General features: G+C 37.0%; 5 protein-coding genes and 1 long non-coding RNA gene across 12 annotated transcripts in view; 3 read left to right on the top strand and 3 right to left on the bottom strand.

Moving 5' to 3' along the window:
* The window catches only part of tep1 (telomerase-associated protein 1), a 52,847-nt gene extending 51,399 nt beyond the window's left edge, over window positions 1–1,448 (bottom strand). For 4 of the 6 annotated variants that reach the window (XM_082173885.1, XM_082173882.1, XM_082173886.1 and 1 more), the window contains exon 1: window positions 1,305–1,448. The gene's annotated coding sequence lies outside the window, so the exon portion shown is untranslated. The remainder of the gene's footprint in view (window positions 1–1,304) is intronic. The other 2 variants (XM_082173883.1, XM_082173884.1) reach the window with 2 other exon arrangements.
* Window positions 1,449–2,572: 1,124 nt separating this feature from the next.
* LOC309501714 (mannose-binding protein A-like) lies at window positions 2,573–7,971 on the top strand. Its single transcript, XM_082173881.1, is given in 5 exon segments — window positions 2,573–2,650; window positions 5,823–6,027; window positions 6,128–6,138; window positions 6,140–6,206; window positions 6,405–7,971. Coding segments are annotated over 5 exon segments (825 nt in total). The 5' UTR covers window positions 2,573–2,587; the 3' UTR covers window positions 6,884–7,971.
* A 1,021-nt stretch (window positions 7,972–8,992) lies between these two features.
* hbl4 (hexose-binding lectin 4) lies at window positions 8,993–11,409 on the top strand. Its single transcript, XM_082172729.1, has 5 exons — window positions 8,993–9,546; window positions 9,961–10,157; window positions 10,324–10,410; window positions 10,759–10,842; window positions 10,961–11,409. The coding sequence occupies exons 2-5, from the start codon at window positions 9,971–9,973 to the stop codon at window positions 11,338–11,340; spliced, it is 738 nt and encodes a 245-aa protein (XP_082028855.1). The 5' UTR covers window positions 8,993–9,546; window positions 9,961–9,970; the 3' UTR covers window positions 11,341–11,409.
* Window positions 11,410–11,627: 218 nt separating this feature from the next.
* cbln13 (cerebellin 13) lies at window positions 11,628–13,055 on the bottom strand. 2 transcript variants are annotated; one of them, XM_082172731.1, is made up of 5 exons: window positions 12,919–13,055; window positions 12,573–12,800; window positions 12,382–12,444; window positions 12,161–12,292; window positions 11,628–12,058 (listed from the first exon to the last, which is right to left on the bottom strand). In XM_082172731.1, exons 2-5 carry the CDS (start codon window positions 12,754–12,756, stop codon window positions 11,781–11,783), a joined length of 657 nt encoding a protein of 218 aa, XP_082028857.1. In that variant the 5' UTR covers window positions 12,757–12,800; window positions 12,919–13,055; the 3' UTR covers window positions 11,628–11,780. The 2 variants fall into 2 exon arrangements, with proteins under 2 accessions (XP_082028857.1, XP_082028856.1); XM_082172730.1 differs by having other exon boundaries at window positions 12,573–13,051.
* A 423-nt stretch (window positions 13,056–13,478) lies between these two features.
* On the top strand, window positions 13,479–20,969 carry LOC309500913 (uncharacterized protein). The gene is made up of 5 exons (XM_082172728.1): window positions 13,479–14,266; window positions 15,227–15,322; window positions 15,406–15,511; window positions 18,460–18,548; window positions 18,867–20,969. Exons 1-4 carry the CDS (start codon window positions 13,762–13,764, stop codon window positions 18,515–18,517), a joined length of 765 nt encoding a protein of 254 aa, XP_082028854.1. The 5' UTR covers window positions 13,479–13,761; the 3' UTR covers window positions 18,518–18,548; window positions 18,867–20,969.
* Window positions 16,765–18,451, bottom strand: LOC309500916. Its single transcript, XR_014206732.1, has 3 exons — window positions 17,485–18,451; window positions 17,099–17,387; window positions 16,765–16,863 (listed from the first exon to the last, which is right to left on the bottom strand). It is a non-coding gene; the product is annotated as an uncharacterized lncRNA (long non-coding RNA).
* Window positions 20,970–20,996: the final 27 nt, after the last annotated feature.

Here is a 20,996-nt window from a genome sequence, read left to right as displayed (position 1 = left end):
CTGTATGAATTTCTTTCTTTTGCTGAACACAGAAGATGATATTTTGAATAATATGGGTAACCAAACAGTTGATGGACCCCATTGACTTCCATCGCATGGGGGGGGAAGAATACTATGGTCCATCAACTGTTTAGTTACTGACATTCTTCAAAATAGCTTCTTTTGTGTTTTGCAGAAGAAATTCATACAGGTTTGAAACAACTTGAGGGTGGGGGGGGAGTACTTTAATTTTCATTTTTTGGTGAATTATCCTTTTTAGTAATTGTGCATACTGTCACTGCTATATGGAGAGGGGACAAAAGTTTCAATGCCAGCTGCCCTGCCATGGAAATATTGTACCCCTATTGGCTATATGTAACCCTGTCACAAACTGTAAAGAAATAGTTTGTTATTTTAGATCATTTTCCTCATTATAACTAGGCTCTAGTAGATACAAGGCAAAAAAAAAAAAAAAAAAAAAAAAAAAAAAAAAAAATTATATATATATATATTCTACCAAATGGGTGATTATAGTAATAATAATATGGTTATTTTGTCAACCATAAACTTGTCAAATTTCAGAGATTTTCTGTCTGAAGGTAATGCGATTCAGAATCACTAGCATTGACAAGCATGGGTGTGTCTTATGCAAACAACAAACGTAATGTAGACACACCAGAAAAATCAAACAATAGCTTTCTCCACTCCTTTTCACCCTTTCACCGAGTTTATTTAAAATTTAAGTACTAGCTATATTTCCTTATACACTGCATATGAAATAATGTGATATTCCCTTATTCATGGCATGCTGATACTGCTGTTAGCACGCAGTGTCTTTCGAACTGGACATGTACAGGTACAGGCACTGCTACGCTCCCGACGGATTAGAATCGCTCTTCAAGATTTCGGAATACGCTATAAAGTCCAATTCGCAGGGCACTTACTGTCGATTGGAGTGCGGGTCAAAGAGCATCCTCTATCTCAAGCTGATAACGAATGAAGAACAATAAAAATGTGTTTTCGCAGTGTCGATTCCTTATTGCCACGCGAAGACGACAAATCATCACCACCACCACCACTCCCTCATTTAATGCTTCACGTGCATTTAAAAAAAATAACTAAATCCGTTGTGGTAGCCTAAACGACATTACACGTTGGCAGTAGGCTATGTCCCTATGTCTGACACTGACTGCAGTCATAGACATGAAAGTTGCCGAGGCAGCCGAGTAACCCTGTTGTAAACAAACTCATGCACTATATTTGGATTATTACGTGCGACACGGTTTGCTCAGTTGTGTCACTAAAAAATAAAGACATAAACTCACCTTTTAATGCTTCGTGACCAAGTGTTGGAGTAAAATGAAGTAAACCGGTGAGCTGCAGATAACCAGTGAAACTTCTTAACTTCCTCACCTGTCATGTCATGACTATGTCACTACCGTAATGAACCAAATAGATGCACTATAAAAGATGGGAGGGGCGCCTCTAAAGCGTTTCTCCATCTCCAGTACATGAGTGATTTAAAGGAGACATATCATGCTTTTAAATTGTTCCTTTTTACATATAAATCATACATTTGTAGTCTATATAAAGCGGAACTGCAATGCTTGGGTCTGAATTCCTCATTATTATAGCTCCACAGGCCCCTTTTTTACCCCTTTTCTAATGTGCTTCTGAAAGCAACTCGTTTTGGTGCGGTCTCTTTAAATAATATTGAGACACTTCATACCCCGCCCCCTCTCCAGGTTGTAGCGGTGACACTCGGTTCAACTCCACCCCGTTCGGCCATTTTTGTAGTCTGGTAGCAGAGATAGGATTATCTAGCGCACAGAAACTTTTATACACACGTTATTAACAAAATGTCAACAACGGAAGACTTGTCCAGCCAGCCTTACATGTTCGAGCCAGAGTCGGAGCCGGAGCGAGATGAAAATGAAGACGACGAACCTGCAGAACAACGTCTTCATATGGATGTATCGCAATGGTGTGTACTGTATTTACACATGAAACTTTGGTCTTCCGACCTTTTACCACCGTGTCGATTTATTTTGATTAATATGTCCGAGGGAGAGAGAGCAAGACAGCGTCTAGTTTGGAGACGGCGATGTCTTGTTTACACTTTCGCCTGGCTCTGAAGAGAGAGAGTGAGCGCGCGCGCGACCGGGTCTCTCTCTCTGCTCGTTCTTTCAGTTAAACATGCGCCCTGTCACAAGCGCGGCAGTTCATCTACATTAGACGGTGTAATGAAGTGTGTGGGTTACTACATCCAACAACCGAACATTTTAACTTACCCTCTCGTAACTTCTGCATCCTTTAGCTTGGACTACAAAATTGCAGCGAGAAATAATAATGGCGGATTGCTCGAAGTGTTGGGCCGGAAGTCAATGTCCTTATTTGGCAGTTCCGCTGCAAATACTGTGACGTGATAGTTCAAAAAACGTCATAGATAACAGAAAAATCTGAACCGGTTGAAAAATATGACCAAAACAGAATATAAAGATATCAACGAAGCACCTGAACAGAATAATTTCATCTTTTCTGTACTTCTAAACACTCCAAATATACAACAAAATGCATTTAAGGGCTAAAAAAGTGCATTTAGCATGATATGTCCCCTTTAAGTTTTGAAAGCTGTCGACATTTCAACAAGGCTCCTCCATTAAACTGCTATGTAAGTAAACGTTGTCTAAAAATAACAGTTGATGCAATGTATTTTAAAAGCAAAACAGGAACTAGTAGCCTATTACATTTTTTTTAGTAGGCTATTCAAATCCAGTTCAAATCCTGTGATCCACTTGTGCATAGACAGAGCCATTACATACAGAGGTGGAAGTAACGAATTACAACTACTCACGTTACTGTAATTAAGTCGTTTTTTTTGGGTACTTGTACTTTTTTGAGTATATTTTTAAATCTGTAATTTTACTTGTACTCAAGTACATATTAAGCTAAGTAATCTACTTCGCTACTTGTAAAATCACATTTCGTTACTGAGTACAATTTGAATTGATATTCAAATCTTTGAATGGCATTTCGGTAGCCAATAAAAATATTCGATCGTAAACGGACCAATAAAACCCCTGATATTTGGATTGAATGAAAGCCGCCGCAGTCGCAGCAGGTTTTGAAGAGCTGATCATGAAGGAGGCGAGGAGCTCAGAGTGATTAATGGCTGGACTGAAAGTTTGGAACAACAAACTACATAGTAGTACTGTCAAAATATCTATATTTTGATACATATCAATACTGAAATATCTGTCAATACTCATTTTGGCCTATACACCAATACGATACCAGCTGCGTGTTCTCATTCTCTCATCTCAACGACAGCGAGTTTGACACACCCGCCTCCCCTCAGCGCGGGATTGCAGGTAGGCCTATTACGCATAATTTTATTAATACCTGCAAGTTTCTATGGCATATTTTAATGGCAAATGTCACGAACAATATTATAACGCGAGGGCACATTCATGTAATCGCAGAAAACTGGACGCGAGCTCTCAAGTGTATGCTACGAATGAACTGGACTCGGATATTGAGTGTGCGCTCTCGGACTGTGTGTCATATCATGTGTAATCGCGAATCTCTCCAAGTGGTTCTCACTGCAGACTCAAATAACGTCCAGCTCCAATCTCTCCATGCTTTTGAATTAAACGCTGTCAAAAGTTATGAAAAATCTAGTCTTTTTGCAAATTAAATTCAGTTTGAATTGAAATCAAGCTTCCTCGTGCTGTGTGTGAGCTATTGCAACAGTTCACGTTACCCTATTGTAAAGACAAATACACTGAGTGAGTAAATATTAGATTATTGTAATGGTTATTGATCAATGTTTAAATATGTAAACAAAAGCCTGAATTAAAATCTCTCCTTATAAAGTGGACGTGTCTCTTCAGAAGACTTGAATTAAACTTTTCCATTCAAATAGATTACTGTTACAATGAGTGTTGTGCTTTTCAATGCTTGAAAATAATGATTGCCTTGACAAAATGGATGGACAAAAATGTAGATATTAAAATATTTAGTATGTAGTAGTTTTCCCGATGGTATTAAAAATTATAGGCTAGGCCTACTGAATATTGACATATTTCAAGGTGTCATATTGAAGTTAGAAATTCCAGTATCCACTAATTAATGTCCTTCGACAATAAGGTAAAAATGTGTTAAAAGTAGCTATTTTCTACATAAATCTATGATTTGGTTGTATATTTTTATTGGTAATGCATTAACTATCGCCAGCTAAAAAGTAATTAGTAACTAGTACTCCGAGTAGTTTTTGAGAAGAGTAATTTGTACTTTTACTTAATTACTTTTTTGACACCAGTACTTTTACTTGTAATTGAGTATTATTTCAGCAATGTAACGGTACTTGTACTTGAGTACAAATTTTCAGTACTCTTTCCACCTCTGATTACATATTTGCATTCTTTAATGCAATACTTAAATTTTTACATTTTAATAGCTAATTTTTAAAGGGGTCATGACATGAACTGCATTGTTTTATTGTTTTATAATGTTTCCTGGGGTGAACTTAATAGTATAATTTTTTTTGATTAAAAATTGTCATCATTTAGAAATAAAAGGTGTTTTTGCTACCCATTTTAGCCCTCTGATTTGAACGCTCTGGCTACATCCAAAAACAAAATGCTGCCTTGCCTACGTGCGAAAACACTGCCTGCAGTCATTGCCGTAATTACGTGTTTACACGACAGTGTTGGAACAAGTCAGCTGCCTACGTTTTCGGATGCAGCCGCTCTGTTTGAAGGGGCGTGTCTGCTGTGAGACTTCAGTGTAAACGCCCACTGCTGTGATTGGCTAACGTCTTTGCATTGTAAATAGCTTAATTTGCAAAAATGCAAACTTTTGAAAACGGGTTTCAGGGTGAATTGCCCTAATGTGGGCCATTTTTTTTGCATTTCAGATTCTGTGACACGTTGCGATGTGTAGCCATAACATTAAATCCACACCCAATACCATTTTTAAAACCCCAGGATGTGTCCTAATCAAATCAAAAGAGAAAATGCAGATAACACACTCATAAAAGAAATGATAGACAAATTAGGGCTCTTTGTGCAAGTCATCTGAGACAAGCTGCAGCTTCCTAATGTGGGACAGTTGTTTCCCTAATTTGGGACACTCAAAAGTGTATGATAAAAGGCTAAAATCACATTGATTCATGTAGAATAGTAAAATATCCTTAAGGTAGTAATTCTCTTGGTTATGGATGGATGAAACATGGATAATTGAACATCATCAGACAAATAATACAATATGATAGTTTTTTGATGGACAAACATTTCCTTTTTTTTTTTAAATTGCCAACAACATTGTTTGACACAATTTGTTACTGTACCTGGTTCAATAACTCATTTCATTATTTTAAACTGATGCCCTTTGAAAAGTAAATACAAGTGAATATAGATCTTATAATTCAACACTTTAATATTTTATATAACTCATTAGAATACGCTTTTATATTTTACATAAGGTCATTGTATATGTAATTTGTGTTGTCCACTTTATCATGAGGCAAATCTTTCCTGTTTAAAAAGTAGTTTTCTTGTTTTCATAAGCCTGATGAAGTTGCCTTCTTATTTGCTTGTTTTGTAGGGCACTATAATTTCATCTAATTAGTATTATTTATTGTATATTTAAACAAGTTCAAAATTACACACTGGGGCAAATTTTCTTGTAACCCCATGAAGGAAAAAAAAATTTCATTAAACAATTTGGTTAAATGAATCTAGCATCTATAAATTCCTTAATCTCCGAAAATTGAATAACTAAAGGATTTGCCATTGGTTGTTGAGAATCACTTTGAAGTTTTCCTGTTTATACACCAACAGATGGCGCTGTTAAAGATGTTCCTCAGGGCTTTTCTGCTCCTTCAGTTTGCAATTCAGCTTTTGGATGGAGCTGAACCTCAGAACCTGAACTGCCCTACTTATGGTGGCGTTCCAGGCACTCCTGGACACAACGGCCTGCCTGGGAGAGATGGGAGAGATGGCAAAGATGGAGCAATTGGACCCAAAGGAGAGAAAGGAGAGCCAGGTTTGTGTTTGTCCGTGAGAGAGAATGAATAAGTCAGTGGTTCACCTCCTTGTTTAAGGAAGAGAGATGTGGTTATGTTTTTCATACTTTACTGTCTCAGGAGTGAATGTGCATGGGAACACCAGGTAAAGCAGGACCGTCTGGCCCGACTGGAGCCAAGGGTGAAAGGGGACCCCCAGGTCCACCAGGTATGAAACATTAAACGTTTTTATAAGTAATTTAGATATTTCAAAATTCCTCATGTTGAACTTATACTGTAGAGCTTCAGCGAGTGTGGAATTTATTTTTTATTTTTGGTCCTGTTAATATTTATATTTAACATCCCAGGAGATTTCAACCCTGTACCTAATATCTAAGTGTAATTATTCTGTTTTCAGGGTTGCCTGGACATGAAAACACGGCTGACTCCCTGAAATCTGAGATCCAGCTTCTTAATGCCAAGATTTCTATGATTGAGAAAGCTGTGAGTTTTAGTACATTCAGAAAAGTTGGACAGAAATACTATGTCACTGATGGTATTGAGGCCGCTTTTGATCATGGGATGCGGTACTGCAAGGACTTTGGTGGAGTAATAGTTTTGCCAAGTACTGCTTTAGAAAACCAGGCACAATTGAAAGTATTAGTATCCAGTGGTTTAAGAGATAAGAAGTCATATATTAGAGCCACAGATAGAGAAACCGAGGGACAGTTTGTGGACACTGAGGGAAAGCAATTGACTTTTACAAACTGGAGTCCTGGTCAGCCTGATGACTATAAGGGAGTACAAGACTGTGGAACTATCATAGACTCTGGGCTTTGGGATGATGTCGGTTGTAGTGGTCAACATCCCATTATATGTGAAATAGAAATAAGATAGAATTTACACTTTAAAACAAACCTATAGTCTACTCAATACAAACCAATTTGGGTCGTTTCAACCCAAGGGCTGGGTAAATATAGGACAGAACACATGTTGGTTATTTTACCCGGCAAACTGGGTTGTTTGTTTAACCCAGCATAATGGGTTGATTCATTACTATAGTACTTTTTTCTTTTAATTCAATCATGAATTAATGTTTAAGGATTTACTTAAATCCTCTAAACTTTTTTTTTTTTTAAATACTCCTCACAACCATTGGTTTGCATTATAATTCCTTTATTTTCAATCATATTTTACAGTAAAGCATATTTTTGAAGACATATTGCAGACATTTAAGCTTGTTTAACAAATAGAACTAAAAATTTAACATTCAGAAGATAACGGCGCTGGATCTCATTAGAGTAATCTGAACTCTTGATTATTATACTTTTATAATAGCTGTGATATTTGCAATGAACAAATAAGTACTTGTCACTGTACTGTAATTATACAGTTAAAGCTCATTGAGTGTTATCAACTTAATTCATGTTGCAACCCACATGCACAAGCTCTACTCTTCAGCACAATGAAAACCTCAAAAACTTCAATATAACAGAAACTCTTTCAAATGTCAACCATAACTGAACATTAAACACTAAAAGGTCTTTCCTTTTACTCAAAAACGTATAGCACCTAATTTCAACATTTACTCTCCTGATCCAAGCATGCTGGGAACTAAAAATCCATTGCCAATTTTAATTTTTACTGCTGCAAAAAGAATTCAGGTAGTTCCAACTCAAATAAAATTAAGTAAACTTCAGTTTATTTATCAAAGTATATTGGGCACAATTTAATTATGTTCAGCGACTGTGTTACTTTATGTGTGTTACTTTGTGTAACTTTTAATGAAGTAAATTTAACAAACAGCAAAAATAACTGTTTACAGATTATACAATATTAAGAAATATACAAATCTGTTAACAATGTCTTTAATATGCTCACAGAATTCACAGCAGCCCTACATATGAAAGAATTTTATGAAATGTATGAATTACAAATAGCCTAATATTGTTTCAAATTAATGAATAAAATATTTCTTATGATTATTTGTCATGTGTCATGTTTTTTTTCCATTGCAAATCTGACATTAATTGTGTGTCTAACAAAACTTCAAACTGAACTACTGAAACTAATTAAATGTATTGGCTAGCATGCTGATTTTTGCACATAAAGCTGTTCATATCATTACAGGCACACTAAGTATGAAGTTTTTACATTTTTTTAATCTAGGAAAAAAAAAACTAACACATTCTGTCTACACGGACATGAGCACTTTAGTAAAAAATGCTCTGGTTCTGATGCATAGATATAAACGTTCTGATGACTAACAGTCATAAGTTTAGCCTTTGCACTTCTGAATGAAATAAGCAAACCCATGACTTCAGTCCTGATTATCCTAAGAAAATGAATCATTAATATTTACACAAGAGTTGGATCTTGTTGTTTTAAATAAAACTTAAAGCAGTGTCAAGTATTTATTTGGATTCATCAATGTAAACCTCTGGTTCACATATTTTTCACAAACCAAGACAATAAGTGATAGGCTATTGATCCTGCGATTTCTCAGCAGTTACATAGCCTAAATGTGACCCTGGATCACAAAACCATCACAAGTAGCATGGGTATATTCACAATAGCCTAGCCATCAATACATTGTATGGGTCAAAAATATCTATATTTCTTTTATGTCAAAAATCATTAGGATATTAAGTAAAGATCATGTTCCATGAAGATATTTTGTAAATTTCCTACTGTAAATATATATTTAAAAAAAGATTTGTGTGAGTGAATTCAGCACAATCGCGACCATAAATGGACAACTTTAGGCGATTTTCTCAATGTTTCGATTTTTTAGCACCCTCATATTCCAGATTTTCAAATAGTTGTATCTCGGCCAAATATTGTCCTATCCTAACAAACCATAAATCAATGGAAAGCTTATTCAGCTTTCGGGTGATGTATAAATCTCAATTTCATAAAATTGACCCATGTGACTGGTTTTGTGGTCCAGGGTCACAAATGTGGTATTTGAATGTCTAGTGAATAAATAAATAAACACAGACATTTTAGTAACTTTAAATAAGTAACCAATATAGGCCTAATCAATTGCATTCAATCAGTCAGAAGTGAGTCTTAAGATTTACCTTAAGTGTGTACACCGAAAGTGTAGGACTATTTAAATGCAATTATAACAGATAAATAGGTTAATGAGAAAAGTTTATCTTTGGAACTCAAGCATTTGATGTCCTGATGTTCTTTCAACTGTTCAAACACAGTGCATTTGCATTAGACAAACACTGAGCACCTATCGGGAAGCAAAACCTTTCATCTATCCGTTTCAAGACTGAGTGACCTAGATCGTTTAGTCATAAATCACAGTGTCGCTTTTCATTACATTTCGCATAGACAAAATTACGGGAAAGAAAAACATAAGACTGATAGAACTATAGGCTACAGATCTAAAAATGACACCGGTATAAATAAACCTAACAGTCTGTTTCTCTTTTTGTTTTGTCATCGAACGAACTCTGATCTGGCTACTAACTACGTCACTGAAATTTGGTGAAGGGTTTGCATGCAGTTGTTCACATTTAGAGCTGATCTCCAGGCCTATTCTGTTGGTAAGATCCATAGGTTCTTTTTATTAAATGTCACTAATTTGTATTGTTGTCCAGTTTTCGGTGAAAAGGATTTTATAATCACTGTTGGGCAAAATCGCTTTTAACATTCAATAGAGAACTGAAAAAGATATGAGACAAAAAGAACATGTATTTCTCTTAATTTAGGCCTAGGCTACTTTCTTTTGACTTTAACCAAGTAAACTTGTTTGAAATCACTAATAGGCTACCTATATTAGCTATATCAAACCTACCTCGCTGTTATTAAATATCATTATATTGAGAGAGGAATGACATCTTTATAAAAAATGGAAATTTGGAAAAGTGGAAATAATTGTATTATTTGAACTCAAGAATGCGTGTTCTCTGACGGATGAACACAGCATTGCAGAAACCGAAATCTTGCCATTTCTACAGTGAACAGCAGATGGCGCTGTTAAAGCATCTCCTCGTTGCTGCGCTGTTCCTGGTGGAGTTTGTGCTTCTACTTGCTGCATCTGAAAGTAGCTGTCCAGCTTTTGCTGGGGTGCCGGGCACACCTGGACACAATGGCAGCCCTGGCAGAGATGGAAGAGACGGGTTTCCTGGACCGAAAGGGGAAAAAGGAGATCCAGGTTCATGCCTTTTTTCCCTCTGGTTGTTGGTTTTATTGCTTTCAAAATTGATTGAGTGGTAGAACCATTGTTCTAATGCTGAAAGATAAGGTGATGAAATGAGAGAAATGATCAGATCAGAGAAATGAGATTTAATCATCATCACAATCTCTCTCTCTCTCTGCAGGAGTTGGTGCACAGGGACCCCCAGGGAAAATAGGACCCTTGGGTGTTGTTGGCCCTAAAGGAGACAAAGGAAATCCAGGTCTGCCAGGTAAAGTTAAAACACAGTAATTTTTGTTTGTGTGTGTGTGTAGTTCATATAATTTTTTTTATAAAACAGAAAAACTACATTAATTGAAACAAATAAGGTGTCAGTCTTTTTCTTGTCTGAAAACAGAATACAAAAGTCAGTCAATCAATCCCCCCAAAAAAACACAACTAATAAGGTCAAAGTAAAATGAATGATGCTGAATGAAGATCTAGACTGTGATCAAGTTTTTTTTTTTTCTAACCATATCTTAATTGAGTTTATAGTTACATTAAGTTCAAGACAAAATCTGTAAAATATTCTTCTTCCACATACTCTGCTTCTGATTTTCACTCTGGTATTCTTTTACAGGTACTGGTGTTCAAAGTGCATTAGTACTACAACTTCAATCAGATGTCAAATACCTAACTGACAGACTCACTGCAGTAGAGAAAGGTAGAATACTCCTACATAAATAATGTTTACACCACATCTTTTGTTTATTCATGTAACAATATTTTTAAAAGATAATAGTACAATTCCTTTTTAGAATGTTTTTTTTAATTTTTTTTAGTCCTAGGATTTCAAATGTTCAGGAAAGTGGGACAGAAATATTATGTGTCCGATGGGCTAACGGGAACTTTTGAAAAGGCACAGAAGTTCTGCTCTGACGCTGGTGCTAAAATTGTCCTGCCAAGAAGTGAAGATGAGAACAAAGTTCTAACATCATTGCAAGCTGCCCTCCAGTCTTCTTACGTATATGTTGGTGCAACAGACAGAGAGAAAGAGGGGCATTTTGTAGATATGAGTGGCCAACCTTTAACTTTCACCAACTGGAAAACAAATGAGCCGAACGATCATAAGGGGGCAGAGGACTGTACAGTTACTGACAAAAGTGGTGTATGGAATGATATTAACTGTAGTTCCGAGTGGCATGTGGTGTGCGAACTGTAAAACAGATTATGAATTGTTATTGCTCTGATGTTTGAATGATAAAGGAATAAAGAAAATCATAAACATTCAGGTGATTATTTGCAGTCACATCTGGATTTGTATGATAAACGTATTTATACCATAATCAAGACTAGTAAAATAATGACACATTGACTGGCTTTTTGTGTGATTGTTAAAAAGGAATTTACTGCATACTGATACATTAAAAAGGGCTGAAGGAAACTTGTCAACAAAAAGAATAAAGATACAATTTCTAAAATGTTTTGAAGTTTGATGTCATTAGAGAAGCTTAATGATTAATTTTGTTAATGTTAAAAATTCAAGAGGAGTTTAGGATCATACAATGTTCTCTTCCTTTAATGTAAATATGACAGAAATATGATTATTATGACACTAGTAAAAAAAAATGTGTCACATTCAATTCTGAATTAAGTGGACACTCACAAAGGGAAAAGCAGAAAACCGCTGAAACTGGTATAGCTGCTTTCATCATCATAAACCCAGCTGTTCTCCCACAGCTGTGTGTTCACTTCATCACCCTTTTCCAGTGAGAGAACAACAGCATTGCTGCCATTAGCATTGGTCTCAGGCTTCAGAAAAAACACAGAGCATTGGATTTGATTATTTTTATGGAGACTGACTGCCACTTGGTTAAAAGGGTGACCATGAGCATAAAATCTGAAGAAATAGATTCCTTTCACTGGTGCTGTGAAAGTACCTGTGAAACACATACACATATGAATTCAGAAACGGAAAAGAAATGCCTTTAAGTTGAATACGTTATACTTTACGCAACAGAAATGTGAACAGGACAGGTTACCAGTGTTGGAGTCATACGCATTTCCAGTGTTAGTGAAAATTTTTTGGTAGACCAGGGGTTTCCGAATATCAAAGGGTCCAATTTTTTGGGCCCCAGATGACAAAAGTCCTGCTGAAAAGGCAACCCTTTTGGCTGTGAAAAGATAAGTGGACTTGGTTAGTTTTTTTGTCATATTCATTTGGTTTTAAATATAACATCATATAATAATTATTTCCATTTACCTTTATTCTCTGCCTGGATAGATTCAAGTGTATCACTTAAGGCTTTTGTGAAAATCCTTAAAGCTGTTCAGAATGAACATTTCATAATTTTGTTATAATGCCACATTGGTTTTTATAATGTGTTGAGCTGGAAATGATTCAGCAAATCAATGTGTCTGGAAAATAATAGATGTAGATAAAAAGCTTCATACCTTCATTCTCTATCTTTAGTTCTTTCAGTGTTTCCTCTGTGGCTCGCAGCCTTTCCACAATGTCCTTTAGCTGTGCTGATGTAGTTAAATCGTGTGCCAGTGAGACACCAACACAAAGCAATAAAAGCATCTTTTGAGCTGCCAACATCTTCATAGCTTTGTATGGCCGATTTCTATGTTGCATGTTGAATTTTGCACAGTTTTCGGGCGATACTGAACCACATGATGCTGTAAAAGTAAACATGAACCTTGTATTGTTTGGACTTGCAACTCAGAAAAGCTTTAGTTTAATGTGTATTTAAGTGAGAAGATCAAATGTCACAAATAATAACTTTTGCAGCAATACCTCAACTCTGCACACTATTCAGTTTTCTTTTGGGTATATTCTTTATAGGAAAATGCCTCAATGTATAATCCTGTGCTTTGTGATGTGAAAGATTCCCAGCTTGAAATCACTGGTTTGTTCAGATTTTTATTTTATTTCAATAGTTATTAATTAGTTTAGTAATGTTTATAGTAGCCTATCGTTTAAAAACTATAATATAGCCTAAGTGATATGAAACTGAACTGTACAAATATATTAAATAGGATATTTGAAAAGTGTTCACTGCTGTCTCTCAAGATGGTATGAACATTCATTTAAAAAAGTTAAATGTTAAGTCGTTTGTCACTTTGAATAAATGTGACGTCCATGCTCTTTTTTTCAATGCCAATGTAGCACAAAAAAAAAATAATAAAAAAATAATAAAAAAAAATGTACATAGGCCTACTTATAGCTAAAATCATCAATAATAAAAATAAATTAATAAATAAATCACGAAATAATTCACATAGCCTACTTTTCAAACATCCATGCGCCTGCTCCTCTATTGGATAAAAAGTTAATTTAGAGCGTGAGGTCACACTGTCGGTTGAACGAAGAAGAAAAGAGGCCAACTTCCGGTATGGTGCGTTGCTGCCGTTGAACAGGGACTACAGGACATAACTGCCAGGAAAATGCGGTAGGCAGTTGTCATAACTGAAAGCGAAATGAAACACTGCACATCTTAGTGTTATCATTACGACTTTAAAATAAATGTGGCAATTGGTTATATGGCCTAAGGGCTTTGAGACGAAAGCAATCGGGTTAGCTGATCAGTCATCGATCGATCGGTATTAGGGATTGCGCGAGCTCTGCGCGCGGTTGAACATGGGGACGAGATCGAGCCGTTTACACGAGGAAGCTGCTTCGACACCTTTCGATAAAGATGGCATCAAGAGAGAATCCTGCCGACGAATCCGAAGCACCAGGCCCACTAGCCTCATGGTGGAGTTCTCCGGGAGTTTTGATCATGACTCCGAGACGAACCGCAGCCGGTCGGAGGAGGGTAGCGACTCGGATACCGGGCAGCAGGCGAGCAGCGAAGGCAGTCCCGCCGACCGCCACACATCCCCGTCGCTGAGCAGCCAGGCCTCGCCGACGGACGAGAACGGAGCCGACGAGAAACGCGAGGAAGATGACAGTCCTGGAGGCCCTGTGGGCGGAGAGGAAATAGGCCGTGCACCGCAGCGCACTTTCTCGGAGCGTTTGCCCAGCGGTCGCCATTCTTCCACCGGCGGCGTCACGGCGAGGTCCGCCCGGCTGAGAGGGACCCACGCACGGCCAGTCTCCGAGGCGTGGATCGGCCTCTACAGGCTCAACAACCGCCACGGTGGTAAGTTAAAGAGCAGATCGTTTCGTTCCTTCGACAGTCATTTCAAACGTTACACCCAGTTAAATCTCCGTTCTGTCATTTAAACCCGCACTGTTTACAGTGAGTGATAGCCATATATACAGTTAACAGGTTTGACCGGAGCTCAACATGTTAATATATTATGTATTAAACAAAATAAGCCTATAATGTACTTAACCGTGTTACTCAAAAAGGATAGTTCACCCAAAAAAGAAAAAAATTATGTCATTACTCATCTTACTCATGTTGTTTAAGATCTATTTTACTTTAACAAAATAGTTTAGGTAGAATGACAGCCCCACTTTCATTGAAAGAAAGTGACTGCAGTTGCCAGTCTCTAATGTTCATCTAATTTTGTTTTTAACTAGTTAGCTAAATGAAAGTTTGGTAACACTTTGCATGAAGGTTCCATTTGTTAGCATTACTCAACGGGAATTACCAATGAATAATACTTATAAATCATAATAATGCTTTAACTTAAAGGACCTTATTGTAAAGTGTTACTGAAAGTTTATGTACATAATAAAATAGACAACAAACCCAGGTTGACTGGTATTTAAGTGATTTTATTCTGTTTTAAAGCATATAAAATATGGAAGGTGATTAAAATAGATGAATGGTTCTGCACGAGACTAATGAGCTTGTGGTGGAATTAGGCTTTGGGGACATTATAGACATTCCTGACAGGATGATCCATGATGGATTGAAACGAAAAGGTCAAAGGTAAATCCAGTTTACTAATGATGTCTGTGTAATTCCTATTTTTTTGTTATTACACTTACACTATATTGGTCAGATGGCCATTGTCCAGCCAGAGGGTTCAGAAAAGTGGGTCACATGGGCGGCAAACTCAACCGTCTATTACTCTGATTGGCCTGCTTGTCATGAAACGCTTTCTGTTTCCATTTTGCATTGCTTAGTTTGTTTTTCTCTCCTTACCAGCTATTCGCTGCCCCTTCTGCACCAAGCCGTTCCCTGGAGGGCGGATCGAAGAACACCTTTTAAGTTGTCTAACTTCTCCACCTCTCCCTTATAACAGTAAGCATCCAATTAGTTTTCTTCACCGTTTTTCTTTCATCTGCTAATATCTTAGTAATTGTTGTATCGTATTTGTCCAACAGCGGATGTGCTAGCTAAAGACAGTGGAGAGTGCTCTATCTGTCTCGAAGACCTTCTACAGGGAGAAACCATTGCTCGGCTGGCTTGCCTGTGCGTCTACCATAAGAGGTAATTGTAAATTACAATAAATAGGGATGTCAATTTACATAAATTCCCATAATTGATCGTTGTTTAAATGAACAATCGATTAATTGTTAACCAACCTTAAGTCCGAAGCGGGTGGCGCTACTAAGTTATCACGTTACTTAACCGCTTGCTTAACCAACACAAAATAGGTGTCAATTTAAAGCCTAGAAGCTTGGCTTTACAGTGAATATAGGGAATATGAGCATCACTTAAAACGCTTTTAAATTTGCTGGCATATTAGAAGTACTCTATTTTCATAGCGTGAAAAAGTAGCTGGTTTACATGAAAATGTGATCTGTCAAATCATTGTACATAACAGATAAACTTGTCATAAAAATGTTCAATGGCCTCAACTAGCAGAATACAAGCATATTTGTCTTAGTTTGAGACCAAACTATAGCCTACCAAGTATTTGTATAAAAAGCGCCGCTGACACACATGTAAATGGTATACACATGATGAGATGCGTTTTTGTTTGTAACTTGGCGAAACAATAGTAAACCATAGTGGTGGTGGTCTCGAATGAGCCCAAAAACATCATCACGGAGTGACACGACGTGCTGCTTGGCTAAAGCTATAGGATTTCCGGGATATGATCGCATCGCAATCATGACGCAGTGTCTTCCAACGTCATTTGAAAGATCCAAACTGGATCTTGGGTTTTGTGGGTAGGGATGATGTGTATAGCAGTGGTTCTCAACTCCAGTCCTCGGGACCCGCTGCTCTGCACATTTTGTATGTCTCCCTTATTTAACACACCTGAACCAGATCATCAGCTCATCAGGAGAGACTCCATGAACTGATTTGAGTGTGTCAGATAAGAGAGACATACAAAATGTGCAGAGCAGCGGGTCCCGAGGACTGGAGTTGAGAACCACTGGTGTATAGATCAATCGGACACCGTTTTACAGCTTGAGCGCGTTTGGATTGGTTTGATTGCTCAGATTGACAGGTCTTGATTTACCATGCACCATAGAATAGAAGCGCACAGCTAAAACAGTGCTAGAAGATCACTCATCCACCAGGATATTATTACTTGTTTATTCTTTGTACTTTTATTGTGGCGTTAACACAAGTAGTTCTTATGTTCGGTAAAATCACTTGGTTTGATTTGTTTTGGACCCTTGGTTAATTATGTTTCGAAATAACCTAATCCATTGCATGAAGACATTAGATGTTTTCGATAGATATATCGGTATCGGCATATATGCCGCAGATATGGCGCCTATATGAAATTTTATTTTGTATTTTTTTACAGAACATATAACGCGGATAAAATGCTTGTAAATTGTGTAACTATGTAGTTTGTCCTGCAGAGCGCGCTCCATTGTTTGCTAATGGCGACCCAGGTTACTGTAGTGACACTAGCCAACCCTTTTACTTCAGTAAAAGGAGGTCTCTTCTTCAGACACGGTGTAAGATGCGCAGACATTAGCTTTCACTCCACTGACAAGGTATGAAACATGGCTAGCTAGCTAATGTAGCAAACGAGTACGATAAGCTCTTTGTGAGGGTAAAAGACGGGGACATTGTTTATTTACTTTATAGCATTGCGTCTCACCAGGTGACAATGTAGCATTAAATCACCATTCATCAGACTCAAGCCACCACCGCATTGGTAACTAGTTAGCAACTTACCGTTAAGACACCGCTTGACTGTTTGTCTGCTGCCTGAACAAGACACCGGACGCGAGCGGCGCGATGCGACAAAAGACAGTAGAACCCATTATAATCAGTGATGTTGTCTACACAGGAGGATGCGGCGCAACGTGAGCGACAAATCTCTGACAGTAAACTGATGCCTCATTCTATTTATGACGTACTGACGCAAAGGACAAATGCTTAGTTTGAATGGGAGCTTTGCCGCATCCAGGGTAAACAGCTGTTGCGACGCGAGTGACAACGTCATGCCGCATCCGGTGCAGACACAGTGTTAAAGCCCATTCTGCCGCTACGATACTACATCAAGCAATATTCCAATAATTTATATAATTATAATACTTTATATAGGGCCTTTTTGGATAATGAGTAGTTTCACGTTTAGTAAATTTTGCTGACTAATTTAAAGTAGTATTTAAGTAAAAGTACTGTACATATGTAATTAAACATGTTTTTACTATGGTATTATTACTTTTACTTTATTAAAAAGATCTGAGTACTACCTCCACTGGTAAGTTATTTTTTATATAACGTGAATAAATAAAAAGATAAAGTCATTAGTGAAGATTATGCAGCAATATTTAGAATATAATATTGAATAGAACATGCAATGCAAACTAGTTTGGTTACAGCTCAAATGTATCATTCTCATTCTATCATTCACCCTGCCTCCATTACATAGCTTTGTCACACAAGTGTTTGATCACCACATTTGAGTGATCATTGCACCATTTTTTTTTTATATATATATATTCTGTTTATATATACTGTATTTTATATAAAGTACTAGTCAAAAGTTTGTACACACGAATGGGAGAGTGTGTCCAAACTTTTGACTGGTATTGTACTATAATATACACATAAATAATATTGGCCGATATATCGATGTCGGCTTTTTTACTCCCTAATATCGGCCCCCAAAAATCCATATTGGTCGGGCTCTAGTTTTCTACTTTTAAGTTCCGCTGTGCAGGCCGATCGGTGTATGACATCAAAGTAACGTGAGAGCGAAAAGAGAGCAGACGGCATAATAGCCACTGCGTGCTCGCTTCATTTTTCCACACGTGTCTGCTGAACGTAAGCCGCACGCACTTCAAAACGATGCGCTCCAATGATGACCTTGCTTAATCGAACATCAATCATTTTTATTGATTAAATCATTATCAACAATGAATCGATTGTCGATAAATCGTTATAATGATTTAAAATCATAATTTTGCTGTACAAATGAATGCTTTCAAATATGTAATGCTGGATATTTCTCTAAATAGCTGCATTGACACTTGGAGCAAAGTGAAGCCATGCTGCCCTGAGCATCCTTTTGATTGATTCATGTTCACGTGCAATGACAATGACTCAGGTGAGCTTTTTTTGTTCAAGTAGATTTTTTTTTTTTAAATGTATTCGTAAAATCCTTTCAAAATGTCATGATTTACTCTCCTTCATGTTGTTCAAAACATGTATGACTTTCTTCTGCATATATAAAGATATTTTCAATAATCGACATTAGACCCCAATGTTTGATTGTATGGACCACAATTTTTCTAAATATCTATTTATTTTGTGTTCCAGAAAAAAATGCATACAAATTCGTTAACATGTTTGAGTGAACTTTAACTTTATTTAATTTTTTTGTTTTTATATTTCTTCTAACTTTTTATTTTTTGCTTCCTTTTAGGAGACTATACCCCCCTAGCAGGTGCATATATTTTCTGATGAGATGATTGAGAGAAAGACACAGAGAAACAAAAACAAATAACAAGCATCAACACTTGTGGTCAGCTTAATCAGTCTGGCCCTGAGTGAGCCTGGCTTTAACTATCTGATGTGACTCTTGAGACTTGGCTTTTCTCTGCTCTACAGCACCTGTGCGAACGCCGGGTTTGCTCTGCTTGCCTTTTATATTTAGCTCTTTAACTTTAAAACTCAAGAGTGAAACTGGTAAACTGAAAAGAACTTTGAAAAAGAATCGTATGTAAATATGGAGAGAAAAGTTACACATGGAGCGCCTCTCGGCGTTGGCGTTTGGGTTCTCTTACCATGGAAACTGGCGATCTGTCATTTATGCTGGGCTTAGCATTTGGTTTTGTGCAGCCTGCTGGGGTTGCTTTGGCTTGAATGAACTACTTGAGTTTGTTGGGCAGATCCCGAATGAACGCAAACGAGTTGTACATGCGTAAATATTGCACAGGATTACCTAAGAGGCATGATGTTTTATATTTCGAATGATACAAAACGTTTTTGGTATTAATCTATTTTGTTTACCCTTTTCCCTTTTTGTTACTATAGGAACATTTCAGAGGCAGAGTGAAATTTCCAATAGATTAATTTGATTGAAACTACCATGAATAGTGACTCTTATCCATCATTGAGGCAAAACTCTCTCGTTACCACATTAAGCTCTTTAAAAAAACCTCTTGATCTGATTGATTTAACTCAATTGAACTGTACATTTGTTAACAGATCAGAGCAATACTTCCACTAGATATATTAATGGACGTGTTATTGGTTGCGGTGAAGCGTGTGTGTGTTTAAGTGTGTACTCAAATGCAGAAGATTTTGACTGATGACCTGACTGCATGTACTACTCTTGGAGGGAAGTTGTGTGCAGGAGATGAAATTGCTTTTCTGCGTCTCGGACGTGGCCTGCTAAAGAAATCCAGTCACTTTAGGCTCTTTACACCAGGCCTTCTCTGCACTGAATGAGGCCATCTGTGGTGTTGGAGATGTATGTCAGGCGCAGTAATGCCATATGGCGCATGCTTTGCCTGAAGATGGTGATTGAGAACAGATGAGGGGTAATTATGACGATGTCATCGACCTCCTTGGAATGAACAATGGAAAGGTAATTTCTTTGAACAGCCCTTCACAGAGATGCTTGTTAAATATTTTGAGGATTTTTTTTTTCATGTTTTGAGGTTTATGGGGGTTATTTGATTGTGGATGGGTGTTATGTTCATTATTCTATTGTCTTGTAGCGGTCAGTTGGTCTGTTACCTTTTTGCCTTAGCTCAAGGATTCATATTTTGAGTGGTAAGACCTTTGAATGGTGATTTCCTTGCCTCATAAGAGAGGTGACATCATCTACCTTTGAAAGTATTGCAATTTGTTTCCTTTACATGACAGTCTAACGGTTCTTTCCCATTGAAAACACAAGAAATGCCAAGTGTGTCGGTGTGGGTCAAAGGCAGGAGTCATTTTTACAGTTACACTTATGTTTTGTGTTGGTGTAGTGCATTGTGGAGTGGAGGAAGGTATTGTCAGAACATTTTGACAATCTTTTAAGCTCTGTAAGTTAGCTTTTGCCCTTTAACTTATGTGGTGCCATACCTCAATATCCATATTTACTAAACTAACCTGGGGCGTTGCTAACTCCAAAGGTGGTTTGATTCTTTTTCTTTAAATATTATATATATATATATATATATAAATATATATACACAGTATAAATGCTATAGAAAGTTCTGTAATTATTCAGTGCTAAGGGTCTTTACCCACTTGATCCTGTGTTTTGACAGTTGTCGGTCAAATATGAATGAGTTGGGAATGTTCTTTAGGTCAATATGATTTGCAAATATTCTCATCCCCAAACATGGACAATCTGCCTTCATTCTGCTAAAGAACAATTGAGTATTTATTTATTAAAGTGTAAATACGTTTCGCATTTCAAAATGGCTTTGTCTTTTGTTTGTCCATGATGCTGTTTCTATGCCTAAATCTTTTGTATGTCTGAAAATTTGTTTTTATATGTATTTTTTACAATAAATATGCTTAAGTGTGATTGTTGTGCTTTGGATCATCTTTTCTT

The sequence above is a fragment of the Leuciscus leuciscus genome, assembly GCF_965113295.1.
Source record: "Leuciscus leuciscus genome assembly, chromosome: 6".
Lineage (NCBI taxonomy): Eukaryota > Metazoa > Chordata > Actinopteri > Cypriniformes > Leuciscidae > Leuciscus > Leuciscus leuciscus.
This window is presented reverse-complemented; position numbering and strand designations above follow the sequence as displayed.